The sequence below is a fragment of the Osmia bicornis genome, chromosome 1, assembly GCF_907164935.1.
Source record: "Osmia bicornis bicornis chromosome 1, iOsmBic2.1, whole genome shotgun sequence".
Lineage (NCBI taxonomy): Eukaryota > Metazoa > Arthropoda > Insecta > Hymenoptera > Megachilidae > Osmia > Osmia bicornis.
In genome coordinates this window covers 7,396,187-7,417,525 of record NC_060216.1, presented here as the reverse complement: position 1 = coordinate 7,417,525, position 21,339 = coordinate 7,396,187, and the positions used below count along the sequence as shown (strand labels likewise).

Here is a 21,339-nt window from a genome sequence, read left to right as displayed (position 1 = left end):
CGGATCGAATGGTGTATAATTTTCACGTCTAAGCAGGGACGTCCGTGTTCGAGGATGCGGGAAAAGTAACGGGGGCCCGGTGTTTTTGCCAAGCAAGCAGATGCTGCTGCTGCGGCTTTGATTCACGTGGGAAGGTAGTCGGATTGCTGATGTTCTCCAAAAGGTCGTAGTTCAAGCGTCTCGTATGAATCTATACGTCTTTCGTCGCGAACACGATCCTCCGATAATTAAAGGCATTATGCAACCCCCTACTACTCGTCTTTCGTAATATCTTTATTCATAACCTTTCGACAATATTTAGATCGTACAAGCAGGGTTGTAATTCGCGTTCTCGCGATTTCATTGCAACTTTCCGCGGCTCGTAGTCGCTGGTAATTTAACGGCATGGTAACAGATCGGTTTTAACAGGATTTCAATATCCTTTATTGAACCGTACGAGCCGTGAATCGAATTATAAACGGTGACTAACGCAATAATCGTGACTGTAAGGTTCATTGAATCCCGGTTGAAATGCTCGCGAGAGAAACGATACGCGGAAATTTGCAACTAATTACCCGTCGATGTTACTGTGGCATGAAGTGAAAGCGATTTCACGCACTGAATAGAAGTACAGAACAAATTAACCAGGCTACCACCTCTTAACACCGGAACAGAACCGGGGTTGAATGTTACCTACTTTTTTTGACGAAAGAAATCAGAATGAATTAGCATATACAACTATCCTTTATCTCGATAAGGATTCGGTTATTCTAGTATTCGTATTGTCCATAGTAACTGCTGTAATCTGAAATGTTTGATCTTTTGTTCTTTACGAGGTTTCGAACTTCTCTCTGTTTCGCTTTCACCCGAAAATTTTGCTGAGAAAATGGACTACAAAAGATGAAATGACAAATTTCACCGACTTTACTGCCAGAGAGATTGTAATATTTCTTCTCGAGCAACAGTATAAAACACGCCAAAAGTATTCCGCCAGTCAAGATAGCCAGAATTGGTGCGATGCTGTCCAAAGTGACCGTGTTATACCCATTATCATTGGATCTGCTTCTTCTCAGATATATGTTTCCTAATCTATTCAATACACCGTTGTCTTTCAATTGCTGCAAACTAAAAATATTCGCTACAACCTCCAGTAACGTAGCCGAAGAAATATCGTTAATTACGAGGATATTTACTAATAATTTATTATGCCTGTGTAAGGGCTACCCTTATTCAACACCAGAGCCAAGCTGTCGAACCTGGATGCTTCTATGTCGACAACCTCACAGGGAATGGACCCCATGGCGTCTTTTAATACCTGGGTTACGTAAAAGCCCACTTTCTCGGTGCATACCTGCGGATTCGGAGATCAATCAAAAAGCGAATAAATGTAACTTACCGTTTCAAAAATCTGATCAACGCACCTGCAAGAAACCATCGTTCACCGTCACAGCTAAATCCTCTTTCTCCTTCAGTAGATTCTTCAATTTCGGCAGCACACCATGTTTGGCAGACTAAAATAACATTCGCTTTATTAGATACCTTTCTTATAATTACACTATTGCTATTTTACCATTATCGAGTCGTAATCAGCGCTGTGTTTTAACGCGATCAGCTGATAAGAGCCATCAGCAGCGAATCCATCCACCGTAGAAAAAGGCAAGTTAACAGTAGAGACTGTCAAATAGCTGATCAAGGAGGCTGAATAAGCCGCCACGGTAATTAACGCCGACACGAAGATGGATAGAAAAGCTAATCTCATCGAATTTTCGTTTGGAAATTCTGGAAACAGGGAATAAAAGAAGCGATGGTACATAATTTTCCGAAATTTTTAAAGGAATTCTCACCTGCCAAACCTTGCTGACAATAGATCCCCCAAACGTGTATGTAATTATCAGCCAGAATCTTCATCCTTATTCGACCCTTTGTCTTCATGAGGGTCAGTAAAATCGGAGAGGATACGATTATGCAGACGATAGCAGTCCAGATGCTTACATGGAAGGTCTGAAAAGTGAAGCATCGTTCCGTTTTAAGAAAATGCTAACGAGCATCGATTTGCATGTTGCAAGTATCGGAACGATATCGATGGAATCCTGCAAAGAACCGTGTTTCCATCGCCCACAAGATGGCCCATTTACTATCTCGCGCTAATTATAAATCAAACGTAGGATGATCAAGTATTCTGTTCGGTATGGAAACCTTGAAGTAGGCGGACCACTGAACGGAAGAGACATCAGGTTTCTTAAAGTATATCCGATTCTGAGACAGGATCAAAGGCAACGTGAAGTCGACCACGTCCAGCCTCTGGCCACTCATGCTGAACTCGGATACACCAAAATCGACCCTGTTCGAGGCCACTTCGCCTATCACGCCTGTCCATCGTTTTTCTTCCTTGCTCCAACCGCCGTACGTCGTCATTCTCTCTGTCACCGCTATCGTGAAATTCATCGATTTGCTTAACTCTTGGACCAAACCACCGAAAAACAACGTAAGGATCCCGTTTTCGATCCCCACGAACGGAGACTTCTGAAATTCAAATGAACGTCCATTGTTCTCGTCGATTCGTCAAACGTCGTTCACCCACCTCGACCAGCGCGATACGCATAGTTTCCCCGAACATGTTGTTCCTTCTCGCGTACAAATCCCGTTTCGTGCTGAAATTCACCGGCTCGCCGGATTTCCAGGTGGCCAGGTTGAACATTCTGGTACGGTTATCGCGCAGCGCGTACCATTCTCTTAAAATCGGGAAATCGTAACAGAGTACCAGCATCTCGGTGTTGAACGACAGATCGAAGGGGTTGCCGTCGGGATTCTGGCAAACTCCTCGCAGAGGATTTTCACGGTACGGTTGGAATATCAGCAGCCAGACGGGAATAGAGATATCGATCTGTCTGATGAGCATCGTAAACTCCTCCATGCTCTCTCTTGTGGACAGAAGGACGACGTAGAGTGGACGGATGATGTAGCCTTGATATTTCTTAATCTGACGCGACAGCTCGGCAAAACTTGTCATCATGGTCAGAATACCCATGCGGGAGAAGGATCGAGACCATCCGTGCAACACAGTCGTCTCGTTCAAATCTGAAACGATGACTGTTTGAGTTTGATCGTTTGTCAAGTAATAGAGGAGAGGATACGAATATGAGATACTGATTTTATTTTTCGATATAAAGTCTCAAAATAATCATAAATAGAAAAATTAAACATAGAAATTTCGGGAATTTCATGCGCAATTTGCTATAGATTTCACAATACTTTTGTTCCCTTCATTTTTTCTAATTTATGATAAATTCTGGCTAATCAAAATTCGGGTAGTAATATGAAATTATTAGCCAGAAACGGCTAATAAAGTGATTCTGAAACTCTCACACGTATGATTTCCGAAAAGAATAAAGGAGACTTACCGGTGCAACGATCAGAATGCACGATAACGATACAGGTCGTCCTGTAATATTTGTGAACATCCGTAACGAGGAGAACATAATCATAAGCGTCTCTCACGTTCATCGAGTACGTTAAAACAGACAGTAGAGATAAGATCGTGTAGAAAATCATTCGTGTCATTTCGTGTCAGGACGAAACATTTATTATTCCTCAAATTGTTACGATTTAGTACAGACCGGTTTCGTTCACGTTACTCCTCAATTTCTCCTTAATTCATGGAAACGCGAACCAACATACCGTGGTTATTAAACAAGAATTTACCGGCGAATTTCTGAATTTCTCGAACGGCAAACGCGAAACCATACCGCTTTTCGCTTTCGCGATGAGCAACCGCTTCTAATGGTAACTAAACTAAGGTGCAGCGGAACCGTGACGCGGCTGTTTGGATTTATCGAATCTGCGAATCTAGGGACCTGGCTTGCGTCTCATTAGGAACATAATGTCCCGTGGTTATGCATCAGCATCACGATCGTACGACTTGCGTACAAATTGTACGAAGATCGACGCCGATAACGATACACGTATGCACCCATTCTAAGCAGAAAACAAGCAGGTTGTGATTTACCGATCGCTATCGTTCGATAAATTTGCAACGTCAAACAGTTCTTCAATATACTGTTAAAGGCGAACGTGAATAGAAAATGCAGTTACTATTTTAACACATTCGATCTTTACTGATAGATCATCAACGATATTAAGGATTAATTTTTTAATCTAACGTTTCGTTTTGTTGTTTCAAACTACTGTTGCTATTTTGATGCTATTCAAAATTTGTCTTTTCACCTTCGTTTTTAACACTAGAACCAACGACTTTTGATGCACACTGATTTTTATGTTGAAAGTAATGCAGAAAGTTAAATAAGGGATGAAACAATTTAAAGTATACATCCATTCTTTAACTCAACAATAGCCAACATAAAATTTACAAATTAAAGTAAGAAACTTGAAACTAATCATTTTGACTTGTGTGATAGTTCTAGTGTTAATTACCTTACCTAATTAATCAACGAATATAACGCTTCCTACACTTGTTGCAACAAATCTCTATACTTAATAATAGAAACGACAATGCAACTCCACACATGAAGATCAACAACACAGATGCAACGCTGCTGAATCCAACCGGCTGAAAATTCGTTCCCTCTTCGTCAGTTTCATCGCGCATGTAACGATTCAACAAACCGCTATTCAATAATTTCTTCAAGCTGCAACAGAGTGATAAATAAACTTTCTAATCAAACACCAATATCTTTATCTATTATAATTCGCATAACAAATACGAACTGGTAATTTAAAGCGTCAGTGTACTGACTACCCTTCGGAAGGACCAGAGATAAGCTGGTTGTACGACCGACACTGAGGCAATCGACTTGGCACGGAATATGAAATTCTACCGCTACTTTCTTCATGCGTTTAGAATAACTGCAGTAATACGCCGCGTTGGGAGTATTGCAGAGCTATAAACGTACAGAACAATTCCTGCTGAAAATTCGTTTCGAAATGTTCGCTGGTTAAAGTGTAAAAACGTACGCTTTTAAATCCACTTATTATATCATACGGCTGAGCGTTTCTTGGTTTCAACATCGGTCGGATTTTCAGCGACCACGGATCCTTCGAGTTCTGAAAATTAATACACAGACCAACTTATAAAAAAACAATTCTTTTTTGGCCTGTTTCGATTCTTCGAGTTACTTATATATACTAATAACCATACGTGCAACACTCCTGACGTAACACTTGAACGAACGAGCAAGAGTGAAAGTATCTATATCGCGTGTCAGAATTTTTCGATATCGAACAAACTTACGAAAAGCATGTCGAAATCCGCGGTACCTCTCAAAACGATTACTTTATATGTGCCATCCTCGAAGAACTCGTCGATCGTCCGAAACGGTATGTCGCGAACGTGAGATGTTAAGAAGCCGATCAAGGATGCCGAATACGCAGTGGTTATCACGAAAGCAGTCAGGAGCAGGGTGCAATATGCGATTTTCAGCGCGGTATGTCGTGGAAATTCTGCAAAGTAACATTTATACACGAGTCAGATCGACGACGATGGTTTTCGAAAATGTAGAAAATGGAAAATGAAACTGTCGGTGACTCAGCGGTTAGACGTCCAAGAGTTAATTAATTATTCATTGATCCTAGCAAATGATGCGATAGCACTATCTATTTAATTTAACGCTTTCGCGACTGATATCGTGTATTTGTGATTTCACAGTGGCGGGAATACATTATTATTCTTTACTTCATCTAATATTTACCGAATGTGACGACGACTTTACTTTAGTACTTTAAACACTGCTACTTTCGCGACGAAACTTAAAGCGTTTTAATTTACCTACAAGTCCCTGCTGACACATGACACCCAATATCCGAAAAATTTCTTCGCAAAATACACCACGTATCATATCAGAAGATTCGATACGAGATCTTAGAAAAGTCAGAGTACAAATAGAAACTAGACAGCAGGTAAATATAGACATCCAAACGATGCTACTGAAAGCCTGGAAAACATAATTTTCAAGGATCATTAATGATTATATCATTGCAATCACAGGTATGCACGTTTACGACTTACTTTGAGGTAGGCGAACCATCTGACGGAAAATATATCCGGTTTCTTCAAGAAGAGACAGCTCTTGGTGGCTATTATAGGAGCCAGGTAGTCGACGTAATCTAATCTAATATTGGTCATCGAAAAATCGGACACTCCGATGTCTACCATCTTCGATGCGACGAGACGTAGAGCTCCGCTCCAACGTTTCGTCGTCATATTGAAACTTCCGTATTGCGATTCTTTGGCTACGACATCCAGAGTGAAATTCAGAGCCATTTCGAGCTCTCTGATCGCGGCACTGAAATATCCTCCCAATTTGTTGTTTTCATACGTGAGGAGCACCGACTGCTGCAGACAAAAGTGATCCGGTGATTATGCTTGGGGAAACAGCATAGAAAAATCTGTGAAATCTTACCCCGACGGTGACACCTCGAAGAACCTTTCCTCTCAAATCGTTTCTTCTCTCGTACAGGGACAAGTTCGAGAGCAATTCAACAGTGGGTTGCGGCGATTCTTTCGTAGCATTCTGCCATTTGAACAAACTGTACATTTCCGTTGTTTCTCCGTCCAGTGAGTACCATTCGCGAAGAATATTATCATTGTGACTCATCACCAACATTTCCGTGTCGAAGGACAAATTAAAAGGGTTTCCTTGCGGTACTTTACATTCATCCATTGATACGGAAGCGGTAGACACGCATACCACAAGCCATGCGAAATTTGACATTTTTATTGATTTCGTTTTAGATGAAAACTCGTGAATTGCCGTTGATCCAATTAACAAGTTAATGATCAACGGCCGGGAGATGTTCGTATAATATTTTGTCAGCATGTGTATATCTTTGATTGAAAGGCTCATAGTGGTGATTTGTTCCTGTTCAAGTATATAAGACCATGTGTGAATTGTGTACATTGTCTTCATACCTGAACAACATGAGAAAAAAAATGTTATGTATCGTTGATTTTCCAAATCTAATAATGATTATTTGAAAGAAAAAATGATTTACAAATATCGTACTATCTAAATTTTTGTTGACTGGATACAAGAAGATGACGGAGGAAGCCGAGTAAAAGCTGCGAATTGTTTTTACCAACGAGAGATAAGTATTCGCGTAATCGGTTGCTTTTGTTAAATAAACGTAGAACAAGATGAAATTTAAATAAACGACGAGTTTCATTTTGGTTGTGTTCCGGCTTCTAGAAACTTGTAACATGAAACGTCGCGGGAAAAACGCGAGCACAGGTAACGACTCTAATGACCGAATGAATTCCTGCAAATAAGGACGAACACTTTTACTACGGATAATTGTATACGTGCACGAACGAACGATAAATATCTAAACACGTTCGAGTAGAACTTTTTATGGGAAAAATGCAACTTCTTTAAAATATGAGTGGTACAGATATGACGCTAACCCGACATTAAAGAGAATCTAATAAACCGATATCAATTGTCGAGACCTAGTGCAAATAAGAAATGTTATTAATTTTGTTATTGCAATCATTCGGTTAGATAATAATGATTCATCGCATTATTATCCTGATAGTAATTTCATTACAATGTGAAATGCTAAAGAATTGCAAAAATATTAATCAAATGTTTATCGTAGAACCCTATTTCATTAAAGTTAAAACTCACCAATCAATCAAGCTTGCACGTACGTGTCTGAATTGAAATTAATTTCAATTTTGCAATGTGAACGATCGTATCAATACGTATTCCATTAGAAAATTACGCTTTAATGGTTGACCGGGGTTGTATTTTTATTCGTGAGCGATCATTTGTCACTGAAGAATATATAAATGTTCGATGTTATAATGATTATAGTATTTCATTTACATAATTATCGAATTTACGAAACAATAAAATAATTGGAATAATATACTTGCTTAAAAATGTAACAAAAATATTCCATTAAATTATATTCAGTTAATACGGTCAAGAATAAAGTAAGTTACGCTTATGCGCGATGCGTTCTTTCTAGAAAGAACTACATTAACGCTTATTTATCGTATTTGTCAAATAGCAATAAGAACGAGAAATTGATTTAATCTTTAATCAGTGTAAACAATTGATCCAAATTAATGAAGAATCTAGAAACAATATATATTAATATGATGCAACAATGTGCGAATGACGATTTGAATGTTTGTAATCGTGATATGTATCGTGAATCATCGTTTCCATGTAGAAGTCACGTGATTAGCTGTCAAATTTTGCATCTCATTCAAAAATGGCGCCGCTCAAGTTTCTGCAAAACATTATGATTAAATCGCGTAGAAATACATTTTTAAGAATACGATTTACTTCGTCGTCTATTAAAAAATGATAGACGATATAAAATACATTGTTTCTTAGTTACTTTATTAAAATATAATTGTACAAATTTAAAAAAATGTTCAATTGATATCAAGTCACCGGATACGCCATTTTGTTTCGCATTATGCTGAGTAGGTTTGATAGTTGTGTGTATTGCTACCTATAAAAAGGACGCTGGAATCGGCTAGACATCCAGAAAACAAAATTTTGTGCAAAACCTTGTGAATTGTTGAGAATAATATTTTTAATAGATTTGTACGAACGTGGACAACTTGTGTAAAACACAGAAACATATTTAAAGGTGCAACTGAGATATTTGTAATTGCGTAATTACTTATATTTTCGTTTGACATGTCAGCACCTAAGGATTATAAAATTTATTTACTTAATAATGATTCGGGTATCGAAGAAATTCGAAGATTCAGTACTCATGAGCATTATAATTTCGATTTATTTTGTCAAAAAATAAAAAATCTTTTTCCCGACTTGTACGATGGAAATTTCCTCGTCTTATGGAAAGGTAATATTTTAAATGTAACACTTAAGTCATTCAATTTTATTTCCTGTTTTATATTGTATCATTAAACAATTAATATGTTGCAATTTTGCAGATGACGAAGGTGATGAGATTACTGTATCAAATGATGAAGAGTTAAAATCTGCTATTAGAAGCATGGTAACTCCGGGAGTATATAAAATATATATAAAAAGAACTTCACAAAATAAGAAACAAGAAGCATCACCTCCTAAAAATGAAACAGTAATTCATCCTGGTATATGTTGTGACAATTGTAATGGTGATGTACTTGGATATAGATACAAATGTATCCAATGTGAAGATTATGATCTATGTGCACAATGTGAAGCAAAAGGTTTACATCCACACCATTATATGATTCGTATGCCACAACCATTGCAATGGTATCACAGTCAAGGTTTAATTTATTGTTTGAGAAAATTCCTCAGAAAGAGTAATATACATTCAAATAAGAAACATGGCTCAAATGAACATTCAAGGAGAAAGAAAAAGTGTCATGAATTTGCACTTAATTATAATGTTTTGCCTTGGTTGGAAGCTTTTGTGCCCTATTTGAACAGTTTCATTGAAACACAGGATGAACCGTGTCCTTCTGATAGTGCAGGTCCTTCACAAGAAACACCAAAACAGAAAGATGAACAGAATTCTAAAGCTTATGTTAGAGTTTATCAAACTGACAGTGATGATTTGGATGTTGTTATTGAAGTTGATTCTGATAAACCATTAGATTGTTCAGCTCACAACACTGAAAAAAGGCAAGAATTTAAAGAAGATGCGTCCACAAATAAAAATGATTCCAACAAATTTCCTGGTGAAGGAAGAAAATTGATTGATAAGGCAAAAGATGACAAAGCATCTGTATCAGATACTGCATCAATCATAAGTCAGGATTCTATTATAAAGACCACAGCAGCAGATGAATGGACAATTGTGGATAAACATGGAAGTTCTGAAATCAGCCGTGCATCCTCAGTTTTGTCTAATTTAAATGAAACTGTTGAAAAACAGGTAAGATATCGTAAAAAATATTTTAAACAGTATAGGAATTTTTATCAATATGATTGTTCATATTCAAAAAGACTTCCTCTGCACCAACATCGCCGCCAGAAAGAAACTCCTCCGACAAGAAAATTTACCCGCAACTACCAGAAGAAGCAAAAATATTTCATTCAAATCCAGCAATTCAAACAGCTGTTGAGTCCATGATACAAATGGGTTTCTCCAATCAAGGCGGATTGTTAACTTACTTATTAGAAGCTGAAAACGGTAACATTAATAAAGTTTTAGATTTGCTTCAGTCTACAAACAAGTGAATATTAAAATTTAAATATGACTACAACATTTAGAGTAGTTTACACTTGATCGATTTTTTTGGGTTATATAAAAACAGTAGTAATGGTGTCAAACATTCCGTTTAATTTAATATATTAGTTGGTAAACTAATACAGCCTGATTTAACACCAAATAAATTTGTTGTATAATGGTTTAAAATATATGAACTATGTAGTTCAGAATAATGGCTAAATAAATGTAACAAATATAAAAAATAAATAAATTTCTTAGTAATAATGTTTATTTATAAACAATATATCCTATAATGGTTTACAACGAACCCAGACATCGAGTGGATTTTTGTTAGTTAATAATTCTATTTCTCTTTGTCCTTGAGGACTAAATTTTCTAATCCATTTTCGGTCTTCATAGTATTCTACAATATTTTTGAACTCATCTACAGTATAATTTTCAACATTCATAGGGAGAAAAGGATCTAAATGCTCAAATCCCTTTTTATCAAGTAAATATTTTGGATAAATAGATTCTGTTCTATCCTGTAAATGAAAACAATTATTAGATCTATTTTACATATAACTCATTATAATCATTCAATTATTATATACCCTAGTTGCTCTTATATCCACTGACAAAATTACAGCACCATTACACCAATTATACTCTGCACTATTATAAAATGGTGCTGTTAATGATATCCTTTCAGGTGGTACATATTTACGTGTTTCATCACGTATTGATGTAGAATTAGAAATAAATGAATTAAAACCATCTATAACAACTAGTGTTCTACATTTTCCTGCTGTACTAGCTGCCTTAAGTTCATCTATTAATGCACTGACAACTCCACAAGCAAATTTAGTTCGCTGTATTCCAAATTCAATAAGACTAATAAGTGACTCTCCAGCTTTTGTACTTTCTCGTTGAGACCAGTTATAATCCTTAGAAACTTTTAGCTATAAAACAATTATATTAGTTATATTTATAAAACAAATCATTTTTATATGTTACTTACATCAAATTTTGATAATGTTAATTGATTTAAAGTAGAAAAATATTTTAACCATATTGCTGCATTTTGAGGTAAATCTAATTGACCTGGTATCAGGGGAGATTCTGCAATATCCTTTGGGAACTTGTACCAATTGCAAACTAAACATAATACAAAATATGTCTAATACATACACAATCTGAGTATATATATATATATATATATTACATTCAATAAAATTCAACTTACTCCATGGTAAATGAATAACAATAAACTGTCTTGCAAGACCATAATGAACTAAATGCACCAATGTTGTTGATTTTCCTACACCAGTTTTACCATCTAATAAATAGTGAAAGTATAGTTATATATAATTAAATTACAAATGTTATGTTAAAGATAATAAGCAAATTCAAAAGGATACATAAGACATATCTGTTTACAGGTTTTGTATAATCTGTTTGTTCCAGATATGATATTAATTCAATTGCAGGTTTTCTAACCAGAATGCCAAATTCTCTAAAAATGTCAACTCTCTTTACTGTTTCCTTTGGTAGTTCATTTCTTAATAATTTTGTAACATCTGACGGCACTGTGTAAATTCGATTTAAATGACGTGCATTATGGTTCGGGGGATATGATTCCAATACACGAAAAGGTGCGATATCTATATCTTGAACCTCTTTCACAGCAGCTGTTATTACTGTTCGTCGTCCTCCTATAATACGTAGTTTACTAAACACTGAACCTGATAAAATAAGAAAACAAATTTTGCAATCATAATGCAATGAAAATATACCTAACAATATACATTGATCAGATTTAATTCTTACATAAACTAAATTGAACTTTGAAAATAAACGTACTAGTATAGGATATCATATTAATCTATTTTTTTTAGAGTATATATTTATAACTTATTTCACATGAGGTTACCGCTGGTTACCGCTATACCAAAACACAGCCAGCCATATTTATTACTGTGAAACTCGTTTACCATTTGCTTCTATAAAATCCCTATGCAAGCGTTGAAAACTTTGCCGACAGTCCCTAAAAAAATCCCTAGAAACGAGTTCCCAAATTACATATAGCTACTGTAGTATATGGTGTGATTTAGGTATTTGCGAAAGGTAACGTAGTATAGCATGCCGTTAGTTGGATGCAATAATTCAGGTGGCGCTTAAATCAGTTTCTGATCAAATGTAGGCTTTTTTACCGACGCGGAATTCGGAATTCGGCCTCGACACGTAGTCCCATCTAGCAGCATGCAGGGAAAAAAATGCCAACGGTACCATTTTTACAGTATTACCACAATGTTTCCAGGTTAGGAAATGGTACTAAAATGTATTTTAATGCTGTTGTCTGAAATGCATTAAAAATACAAAGCGTTTAATCAATTCTAATGAGCAGAAATATTCAAATATTGTCGGAAATGTAATTTGAACTTAGTTCCATTAGTTACTCGTGTCCACCGCTACGCGGCGCTAGTATTTTATACCCCGTTGATACCTCTTTTTTTCAATTATCGAGTTTAACGCTTCAAATGACCAGTGATGCCGTTATTTAAGTAATATTGTGCCTGTAGAACATCGTGCTATTTCTCGTGTGGTTTGAAATTTGCTTATTTTTCAAAAAAAGCTAATTTTCAGTTTTGTTATTTTGCCCATTCACCGCTAGATAGCACCAGCGGCCCCCCTTTCAAATCGCGACCAACATAGGATTGAAAAACATTGAAAATTAAGTTTATATAGCATTTTTAGTTTATTAAATTAACTATTTTACATTGGCACGATGTTCTATGATACTTCTATAGAAATTGAACTCCTAAAAACCCTATGAGTACTAGTAGCAAAAGAGGGTTAACCACCGACTCATGGGGGTGTAGATTGCTACTTGCTTGTCTACAAGTGTACTCGTAGGTATTCGACATAAGATTAACGATGTGACAATATTATGTTGCAATAGAGTCTCCAAAAGCGTCTGCCATTACTGGAGAACTTATAGGGTCGATATAGAATACCAAAAAATTCGACGTAGTTCAATGACGTCCTTCTCTGAAAGAAAATAACGATAAATCCTCGTGTACGACGTTTTCTGGCTAGCAAAGGGATTAATTAAGTTTAACCAGAGCGTTTGCTTTAGAAGCTCGATTAAAAAAACGAAAGAAAAAAGTGTAAACGTGTAGAAATATATATATATAGAGAGAGAGACACGCGTGTATTCGTTCCTTAAATAAATCGGTTCGAGTGACGGATCGGGGAAGAAGATTAACGAGCGACCGTGTGTCGTTCGATTCGATACGTCGAATTAACACGGGACAGGAACGAACCTCTCGGTATATCGGTTATTAATGACTCCGTATTGCCTTTGCCAATGCAAAACTACTCGTTGGAGCGATTCGTGACTTTGGAAAGCTTCGATTAATCGCGGCTGATAAATGCTCGCGATGAATCGCATTATGGTTCGATGAATTGCGGTTAATTATCACAAACGTTAACAGCAGACTCGTAGCGACTTTCAACAAACTTTCATTACATTGCGAAACATAATTCTTCGAACAGGGATCACGGATAAAATCCAGAGAAATTGGAATTTCCCAAATATTCGGAAATTGTTCAACGTCGGCACGTCGGCTTCTATTACCGTAAGGTTAACAGTGCGAGGATTTTAGAGCACAGCTATAAATACCTGTAATAAAGCACAGGATCATTAATCTTCGACGGTAATTTCGGTTTGCAGTGGCGACATTCGCCGTCTCCTTTGCTCTCCATTCCGCTCCCTCGACACCCTGCCATCTCTTTCGTCTCTCCCTTTTCTCCAACCCCCTCCTCTCTCTTACGTACACTCGTGAACCCCCGTACCCGCGTATCCTGCTCGTTCTCGCACTTTCCTAGGATAATTAATGATCCTAAAAGCGATCTACTCACGGTTGTCTCGTTTCGGGGCAATCCTTCTCCGTCTTGCTTGCCACCGCCCCCGAACCAACCTTGCTGCTCATTGCGAACTCTGTTACACGTGGATTAAAACGATCCCTTTTTAACGCGTTTGCGAATGTTAAATACTTGAGCTCTCAAGGTTTAAACTATTTATATACTGATGACACTACGTCTTAGATACAAGACAGTGACAGTAATTTCAAAAAATGTGCATAGTGATGGATAGGTGGGCGAGCACTTGCGAGAAACCTGTCGCGGGTGTCCATCTAGCGGCAAGTGCTTGAAACAGCGCCATAGATACAACTTCGCAGAAAGCGATGAATCCAAAGAACAATCAGAATTTATTTAACTCTCGTATCTCTGGTTTGAACGTCTTTCAACGTTTTCGAAGGTCTCGATAGTTGTTCAACGCAGAAGGATTATCGTTTGAAGAAGTTTAGTTAAGAAAAAAATACAGAAAGGGGAACGTGTAAGAATTAGCATAGACGGTCCAGGTGCCATGTCGTCTTGGGTTTATCTCCGCAGCCGTCGATCTCTAATTACCTGGAAACAGGGAACAGTCAGTATCCCTTCTCTTGGTCCCCCATATAATAAAACCAATATTTTCATGACAATCGAGTGAAAGGAGACGTTCGCCAGGCATTATCTCGCCTTGGCTAATTTCTTCGACGCAAAGTTGCTCGTGCAGCCTCCCGATCCATCGACAAACCTTCTCTCCACTGTTTTTTTCTCTTTATCTATCCTGTACGCTTCGTCTCTTCTGGCGACCAGTGAATACGGAAGCGACGAAAGCTGGAATTTCCGGTTGATTCGGCACGCTAACGATGGGGTGGTTCAACACCCCATAGGGACCAGGAACGTTTTACGCGACGATCCCCCTATTGTCAACCTTTTGCCATAATCTGCTCGTCGATTTGCACAATAATGGACACGCACCGACGAACAGCAAATTAGCGAACAGAAGCGGTTTGAATCGGTCGCGTCTGAGCTCGTCGACCATTTGCTGGCTACACGGAGACGCGAACTTCTTCGTTCGTTCGACAATGAAATTTTGAACAATCTACTTTCTACTTTATCTTTAGCGAAAAAGTAACCTAGTAAATATTCCATAATTGATCAGAGCCGTGCCAGATTCGCCGGCGAACCGATTCCGCGAACAGAAAACCTTCCCAGCCTGGATATCCGTTCTTGCATCAATATTTAATCGCGGCTAACAAGATGGCGGTGGTATGCACGCTACTCAGATGGGCTATAAATGCGCGAGCAGGCCTCGTAATAGTTTTAACTTAACGTTCTTGGTATATCCTTATGTTAGCGTGGCGAGTGTGCGAGCATTCGTGTCTCGACGACAACGCTTCGACACCAGCGAAGAAAGAGCAGCGAGTGAGGCTCGCGTAAGAAAGAAACAGAGACCTCCTAGAGATTTCCGATGGAGTGGAACGGAGAAAGGAAGAGCAAATAGTTGGAATTACGTGGGGCTAGGCGCAGGCCTGAGAATTGTCAATCGAAGGTGCCAAGAAACGAGAGAACGTCCCGAGGCGCGGCTCCTCAAACATCCTTCCTTTGGACGGGGCCGCGAACGTTCCTTGGCCTCGTGTAATTACGACCTGTCGCGTTTCAGGAAATTCACAGGAAATTCGACAAGAATAGATAGCATGAATTAATTTACAGAGACTTTTATGTCCGACTCATTATACAGTGGAATATTGTGGGACCATCATTAGCCAATATAACAAAACTTTTAATTAATCTTCAATATCACCGATATTGTATTGATTACGCAATGCATCAAAAGCAATGATTTAACGACCAGATAAATTATCCAAACAGGGAGTGTTTCGATGATTATCGCTCAGTAACTTACGGACCAATTAATTTTTCGTAGATTTGGAAATCGAGATAAGGCGAAATCGGTCGGTAATGGAAGGTATTTGCAAGCGCATCGAAGGACAAACGGAAAGAAACCTGGTCAGGGTTTAATTCCGTACAGTCGGGTTAATCCCTGGGTCCCTTCGGCTAATGTACTTCGAAGATTCCGTAATACGATGGAAGTCGCTACCCTCACGACAACCCTGGTTCTTCCTGTTTCACAATTTCTTCGATTACGCTCGGGCATACGGGCGGACACGCAGGAAACACGTGTGCGTTGTGTCGTGTCATGGTTTCACGTGTTGCTCGTTTGTTAGAATAAATTATATATGCACTGTACGACATTGATAACACACAACATCCAGATAATAACCGTTTTAACTTCAACACACTCCGTTTCTGAACGATCAAGACCTTCGAAGGCTTTCAAAAATTTCTAATTTCGAACAATGCTCGAAATGAATCGAAATTTTAGTTGTGTATACACGTTCGAAGTGATTCGAAGTAATTACTAACCCATCACTAAGTGCTTCTAATAGGCTGAGCGAAGGCATGGAGAGCGAGAAAGAGGAAAGAAGTACCAAAGAAACACAATATCTAGCAACTTCGGTTAGATTGAATTTAACTACCAGAGCGAGGCAAGAATTAATACCTAGCTGTAATTCATAAAACAGTGAAAGAAAGCTCGAAGTAGTAGAAAAATCGAGTATTGCTCGAGTAGGTTCTATGAGAATCTGAAGAGAGGCTCTCCTATAAAATTTTGAAAATCGTAACGGTTTAAATTGGAATAAGCGAGACCCACGAAGGACCTTCGGCCAGGTCTGATGACCTTCCGAGAAACACCGTAACGGACAATGACTACCTACCGAGTCGGAAATTCGATGGTCGATCGGTTTCCACTTTGCCCTGTAAACGCCAGCCCGTGTCTATTGGACGCTTTCGTCATTCGCAATATTTCCGCTCGACGTCCTACAGAGTACAAACTAAAAATTATAATGAAGATATCAAAATTGTCTAACTCTACTTCAACGACGTTCGATTTGAAACAAATCAAGAGAGAATCCAGTATCGTCCTGTCGACGTTTCCAGGTGAATCTACTGTCGGTAGAACGATGCAACCGATGAAGTTTCCTTCGACCGGTCGATAGCGTACTCGGCCAAAGGGAGCGAAATCGTAAATCGCAAGAGTAAATCGTACATGGTTCCTGGCGTGCAATTATCTCCCGCAGTCGGTCCGCGAGGTCACAGGGCGGACCTTAACTGCGGCTCGTCTCGCGTAGATCCATATACCCTTATAAAGGATCGCGTTTGTAAATCATAAAATTCGCAGTTTCACACGCTCTCCACTTTGGCCAGCCCCTCTCTTTCGTTTGCCCCTTGCGTCCTCCATCGATGCACAAGAAGGAAGAGGAGGAAGAAGAGGAGGAGAGCCCTCTCCCCGGGCTGCAATTACCTGCAATTTGTACTACGGCCACCATATACGCCATCTTTACTGTATTATGTGTGTTGTTGTGTGTGAGACGCGGTGAAGCACATGCAGATGCGCGCGAAACTGCGAGAGGAGCTGCGAGAACTCGAGCGATGAAGAAAAGAGTTGGGATATAGGGGGAGCGAGTGAAAGAGGGTGGATGCTGACCGCAGATATTGCTTCTCTAACTGATAAGATACACATTATGTCATTCTAATTATGATTATTTTGTAAAAACGAGTTTCTTATCATGAATAATGATCTCTCGCTTTGTGAAGAAAGATGTCGTGACGATCTTGAGATTGCAATCATGGACAATTACCGTCAAACTTACGCCGTATCTTCATAATACGGGTATTAAGATGCGCATGAAATCGCGACGGGAAAATAGGTGCCCGGTTGCCCATCATCAGGGTTAATAGCTCATATTAGTATCTATTTTACAAAAATATAATTTCATAACTTTTAAATTGTATTTTTTTTTTCTTTTTTCTTTTTTCTTACAATTTCGCTTGACTGTACGACAGGATAAAAGGGAAATTCCGCGCGACCACATCGAGAATCTGCACCGTGTCCGCGCTCAGGTTCGTAACGCGGAGGTCGTTATCCGATAGGGTGCGCGAAAGAGAAGCTAGGCAGAAGGAGAAGAAGAAAGGAGCAGAGAGGTAGAAGTAAGATGAAGAAAGAAGGAAGGAGGTTTTGTAACGAAGAGAGGGAAGAAGAGCAACGGCAGAAGAGGGAGGTGTCGATACCGGGCGTGACCGTAGGTCTACCGCCTACCGCAGCCCTCTATGCGCAGCACCGCGACGGCGTTGGCGTGCTAGGCCTCCGCCCACTGGATACTATTTCGCCTGCCTGTTCGTCCTGTCCGCCAGCGAACGTCGCCGGCCTGGTACCGAGGCGTGGAAGAGTAGAGGGGATCGCGAATGCAACCGAACATCCAAAGCGTCAGATCGCAAGCGGACGCGAGTGTGCGCGCGTCAGCTCCGTGTGTCTTTGCTTCTTTCGAAGTTTCTTTCCATTATCGCCGATCCGTTTTCGTTCGGTTCCATTCGGCTCCGTTCCGTTTCGGTCCGTCCAATCGGGGGTAGACGATCCTCGAGCGACGATGCCGAACCGAATCGGTTGCACGAGGTCGCGCGTGTAATCGGTAGCCGCTACGTCTTCGTCACGCTCGTGCGTCCTCGAAAACACAGCCGATCTAACCTGGTATCCTGCTCCCGTTCCCCCTCCCTCGCCCTTACAAATACCAACAGCGAGCCTTCATCGACCCCTCTTCCTTTTTCCTACCCGTCCTTCCTTCCTTCCTTCCTTCCTTCCGTCCTGAAGTGTCAGTCCCTTTTCGTGTCGCGGTGTGCGCGCATTACCATCGTACCGTGCACGACACTGGCTAGCCACGTATACGCGTACGCGTGCGCCGCGTCGTCCGCTCGTAAACTTTCCGCGTTTTTTCTCCTCTGTGCTGTTGTGTGCCAGTCTACCGCGACCACCATATACCGAGACACGTTGGTGATAAAAAAAACACGCGTCCATGTCAATCATCGAGGATCCGCGTGTGCTCCTTGTACCTTGGTGACAGCACGACGCCGACAACGACGACGGTGATAATTTAAACTGAGGTGCTGTCTGTGTGTCACTGGTTGTTGCTGCAAACTGGTTACTGTTTATGTTTCGGTGGACAAAGGATTTAAACCAAAGACATGGACACGTATTCGCGTGGCCGAGGTAACAGTGATTCTACACGGTGTCGATGATCTCCACCCCGATTCAGATCCCTATTGATCGGTAATCGTGCGACACGACCGACGGAGTTGATTTTAATACGTCACGTGCAATTCACGCCGCTCCGATATCGACGCTACCGCGTCGAGAGAAACGTGTAACGTGTCGCGCACGCGGCAATTTGCTACTCAAGTTACGTTTTTTCAATTGTAAACGTGAGATTGGCGAGAAGCCGTCGTCGTGACGCGAAACGACGTGGTACTGTGGTAAACGCCGAGAGCCGTGCGTCCCGCTCTCTTCGCGTCGCGCTCGTATTTTGGCAGCGTGTTTAGCTGCGGGGGTGTCTCTCGTGTTGTGGGCGACCGCACTGCGGTAAAACAGCCAAAATTCGGGTGAAGAACAGAGAACCGTTACCATCCTACGCGATGGAGATGAGCGACGAGTACCAAGATATGGGAAATCCTGGAGGAGGGGTCACGGTGGCCAACATACCCATGGCTCATCATCAGCACACACCCGACAGCCCATTGGTGAGTGTTCTTTTATTCGATGATACCTGCGTAATTCGCTTCGTCTTTGTATTTCTCAAAACATGTTTTCGCGCTAACACAAATGTACACAAAATGAAGGCTCTTTTTAATCTGTAAATTTTAGTTGTTAATTCGAACAGAGCACAATATCGCGTGTGGTTAACCTGGTGAAATATTACTAGACACGTGCTTTTTTTTATCGTTGGCTGATTTTATCGATCAATAACAGTCGATCTAATAATATGAGATTTTTTAATAAGACCTTTAGACGACAAATATTTGAGACTTGGAAAACATCGTAATGATATTATTTTAAAACTATAGATACGTGTAAAGAAAATAATAATTAGCATGTTTGTAATTGAAAATATAAAATACAAAATAATATTATAGCCTGGCAGAAGGACAAACGTAGTTTACAAACAATTCCAGTCTATATGGTTACGTTTTTTCTCTAATTTTTTACATAAATATCTGAGCCATAAGTTTGATGCACGTGCCTAGCGTTCTTGATATAAAAGTCACGTTCTTGGCTTGTTTATAACCGCGATCGTCCTAGAAACGTCGATGAATTTAACGGTTCGTAAATAGTTCGTCTAATCGTTCGAACATGTTCCCGAGAGAAACTATAAAAATAGAGCAGGCAAACAGTGGGTTAGCCGAAATAATTTCTCGATGATCTATAATGCAGAAATTGTGCAAATTGACACGTGAACATAGGCCATTTGCAATCGCATTTCTTTAGTGTAATTATAGCAACCACTAACAAGCGGAAATAATTACGAGAACGTAACTTTATTGTTAAGTTCAAGGTTTGAAAGTTTTACGTAAAGACGAACCGTATTACCGTCGAAATTCAACTGACGCCTTCGAACTTCGCATAATTAATATTATCTCGTGACGTCATTTAAATTCCTAAGTCACATCGTGACTAATACAATAGTAATAAACAGAAAACGTTCTGGTACCCTAGTTCACTTCGATTTTCCGGTCGACCAGTGACGTGTCATCTTCAGAACCTGTGGAATATACAACTATTTGCACTGGCTATTGTAAGATTAAATTTCCCTAGTTTTATAAACTTTGATCCCTGTCGTTCGAATAATGGGCGAATCGCAATGGTGTCGTTTATTTTTCGCGATGAGGCAGCCACGTGCATGCTTTGAAATTCTCATTGACTCGCGTCTTCCTCGCGACCTCGATGACATCGCGATAGGAATCGTTCGGTAGGAGATCCAGGAAACACTCATTCCCGCCGTATGTGTTCCTTTTAAAAATAAACTATTCCTCCGTCCAAGGATAAAGGGTTGTGCGGTACAAATTCGCAAACCCTTTTCCATAACGAAACGGTTAACGATTGGTATTGTAATGGTGCCAATCAACGCGTTAACGAGCGTTTCGTTCATAGAAGGTCTTTATGTATGAAACAACGCTAGACAGGGATGCGACGCGTTACCGGTTGTGTCGTTGCGCCGCGAGAGAGGTGTAAACACGGCCCCGGAGCCGTGTGAATCGCCACTCTCTAATGCATTCAAGTATTTGCACGCGTGAGGGTTGTACTGTCGCGAAATGAAAGGCAGAGACACGTGTGCGTGTGAGCGGATAAAAGCGAGCCAGACGAGAGAAAGGTGTGTATGTACGAAAACGGTGAAAGAAAGGGAGCTCGATGAACGAGCAAAGATAGAGTGATACTGG

At 39.8% G+C, this 21,339-nt stretch overlaps 5 protein-coding genes across 10 annotated transcripts in view; 2 read left to right on the top strand and 3 right to left on the bottom strand.

The window, feature by feature from the left end:
- Nucleotides 1-252: 252 nt before the first annotated feature.
- LOC114875435 (glutamate receptor ionotropic, delta-1-like) lies at nucleotides 253-4,336 on the bottom strand. 3 transcript variants are annotated; one of them, XM_029185702.2, is made up of 8 exons: nucleotides 3,381-4,336; nucleotides 2,561-3,069; nucleotides 2,176-2,502; nucleotides 1,824-1,980; nucleotides 1,550-1,758; nucleotides 1,401-1,490; nucleotides 1,173-1,330; nucleotides 253-1,104 (listed from the first exon to the last, which is right to left on the bottom strand). In XM_029185702.2, the coding sequence occupies exons 1-8, from the start codon at nucleotides 3,538-3,540 to the stop codon at nucleotides 750-752; spliced, it is 1,965 nt and encodes a 654-aa protein (XP_029041535.2). In that variant the 5' UTR covers nucleotides 3,541-4,336; the 3' UTR covers nucleotides 253-749. The 3 variants fall into 3 exon arrangements, with proteins under 3 accessions (XP_029041535.2, XP_029041536.2, XP_029041537.2); XM_029185703.2 differs by having other exon boundaries at nucleotides 2,561-3,057; XM_029185704.2 differs by having other exon boundaries at nucleotides 1,067-1,104; nucleotides 1,204-1,330.
- A 5-nt stretch (nucleotides 4,337-4,341) lies between these two features.
- On the bottom strand, nucleotides 4,342-8,318 carry LOC114875461 (glutamate receptor 1-like). The gene is made up of 8 exons (XM_046285915.1): nucleotides 6,999-8,318; nucleotides 6,396-6,904; nucleotides 6,002-6,328; nucleotides 5,762-5,927; nucleotides 5,228-5,436; nucleotides 4,951-5,040; nucleotides 4,705-4,877; nucleotides 4,342-4,625 (listed from the first exon to the last, which is right to left on the bottom strand). Exons 1-8 carry the CDS (start codon nucleotides 7,192-7,194, stop codon nucleotides 4,424-4,426), a joined length of 1,872 nt encoding a protein of 623 aa, XP_046141871.1. The 5' UTR covers nucleotides 7,195-8,318; the 3' UTR covers nucleotides 4,342-4,423.
- A 130-nt stretch (nucleotides 8,319-8,448) lies between these two features.
- LOC114875455 (sequestosome-1) lies at nucleotides 8,449-10,407 on the top strand. Its single transcript, XM_029185755.2, has 3 exons — nucleotides 8,449-8,820; nucleotides 8,912-9,846; nucleotides 9,918-10,407. The coding sequence occupies exons 1-3, from the start codon at nucleotides 8,652-8,654 to the stop codon at nucleotides 10,149-10,151; spliced, it is 1,338 nt and encodes a 445-aa protein (XP_029041588.2). The 5' UTR covers nucleotides 8,449-8,651; the 3' UTR covers nucleotides 10,152-10,407.
- Nucleotides 10,390-12,102, bottom strand: LOC114875457 (28S ribosomal protein S29, mitochondrial). 2 transcript variants are annotated; one of them, XM_029185756.2, is made up of 6 exons: nucleotides 11,953-12,102; nucleotides 11,544-11,867; nucleotides 11,369-11,461; nucleotides 11,144-11,280; nucleotides 10,737-11,084; nucleotides 10,390-10,667 (listed from the first exon to the last, which is right to left on the bottom strand). In XM_029185756.2, exons 1-6 carry the CDS (start codon nucleotides 11,999-12,001, stop codon nucleotides 10,431-10,433), a joined length of 1,188 nt encoding a protein of 395 aa, XP_029041589.1. In that variant the 5' UTR covers nucleotides 12,002-12,102; the 3' UTR covers nucleotides 10,390-10,430. The 2 variants fall into 2 exon arrangements, with proteins under 2 accessions (XP_029041589.1, XP_029041590.1); XM_029185757.2 differs by having other exon boundaries at nucleotides 11,986-12,102.
- Nucleotides 12,103-17,915: 5,813 nt separating this feature from the next.
- The window catches only part of LOC114875453 (protein dead ringer), a 72,992-nt gene continuing 69,568 nt past the window's right edge, over nucleotides 17,916-21,339 (top strand). For 2 of the 3 annotated variants that reach the window (XM_029185751.2, XM_029185750.2), the window contains exon 1: nucleotides 17,916-19,644. In XM_029185751.2, the coding sequence (XP_029041584.2) occupies nucleotides 19,540-19,644 (105 nt within the window). In that variant the 5' untranslated portion in view covers nucleotides 17,916-19,539. The remainder of the gene's footprint in view (nucleotides 19,645-21,339) is intronic. The other variant, XM_029185752.2, reaches the window with a different exon arrangement.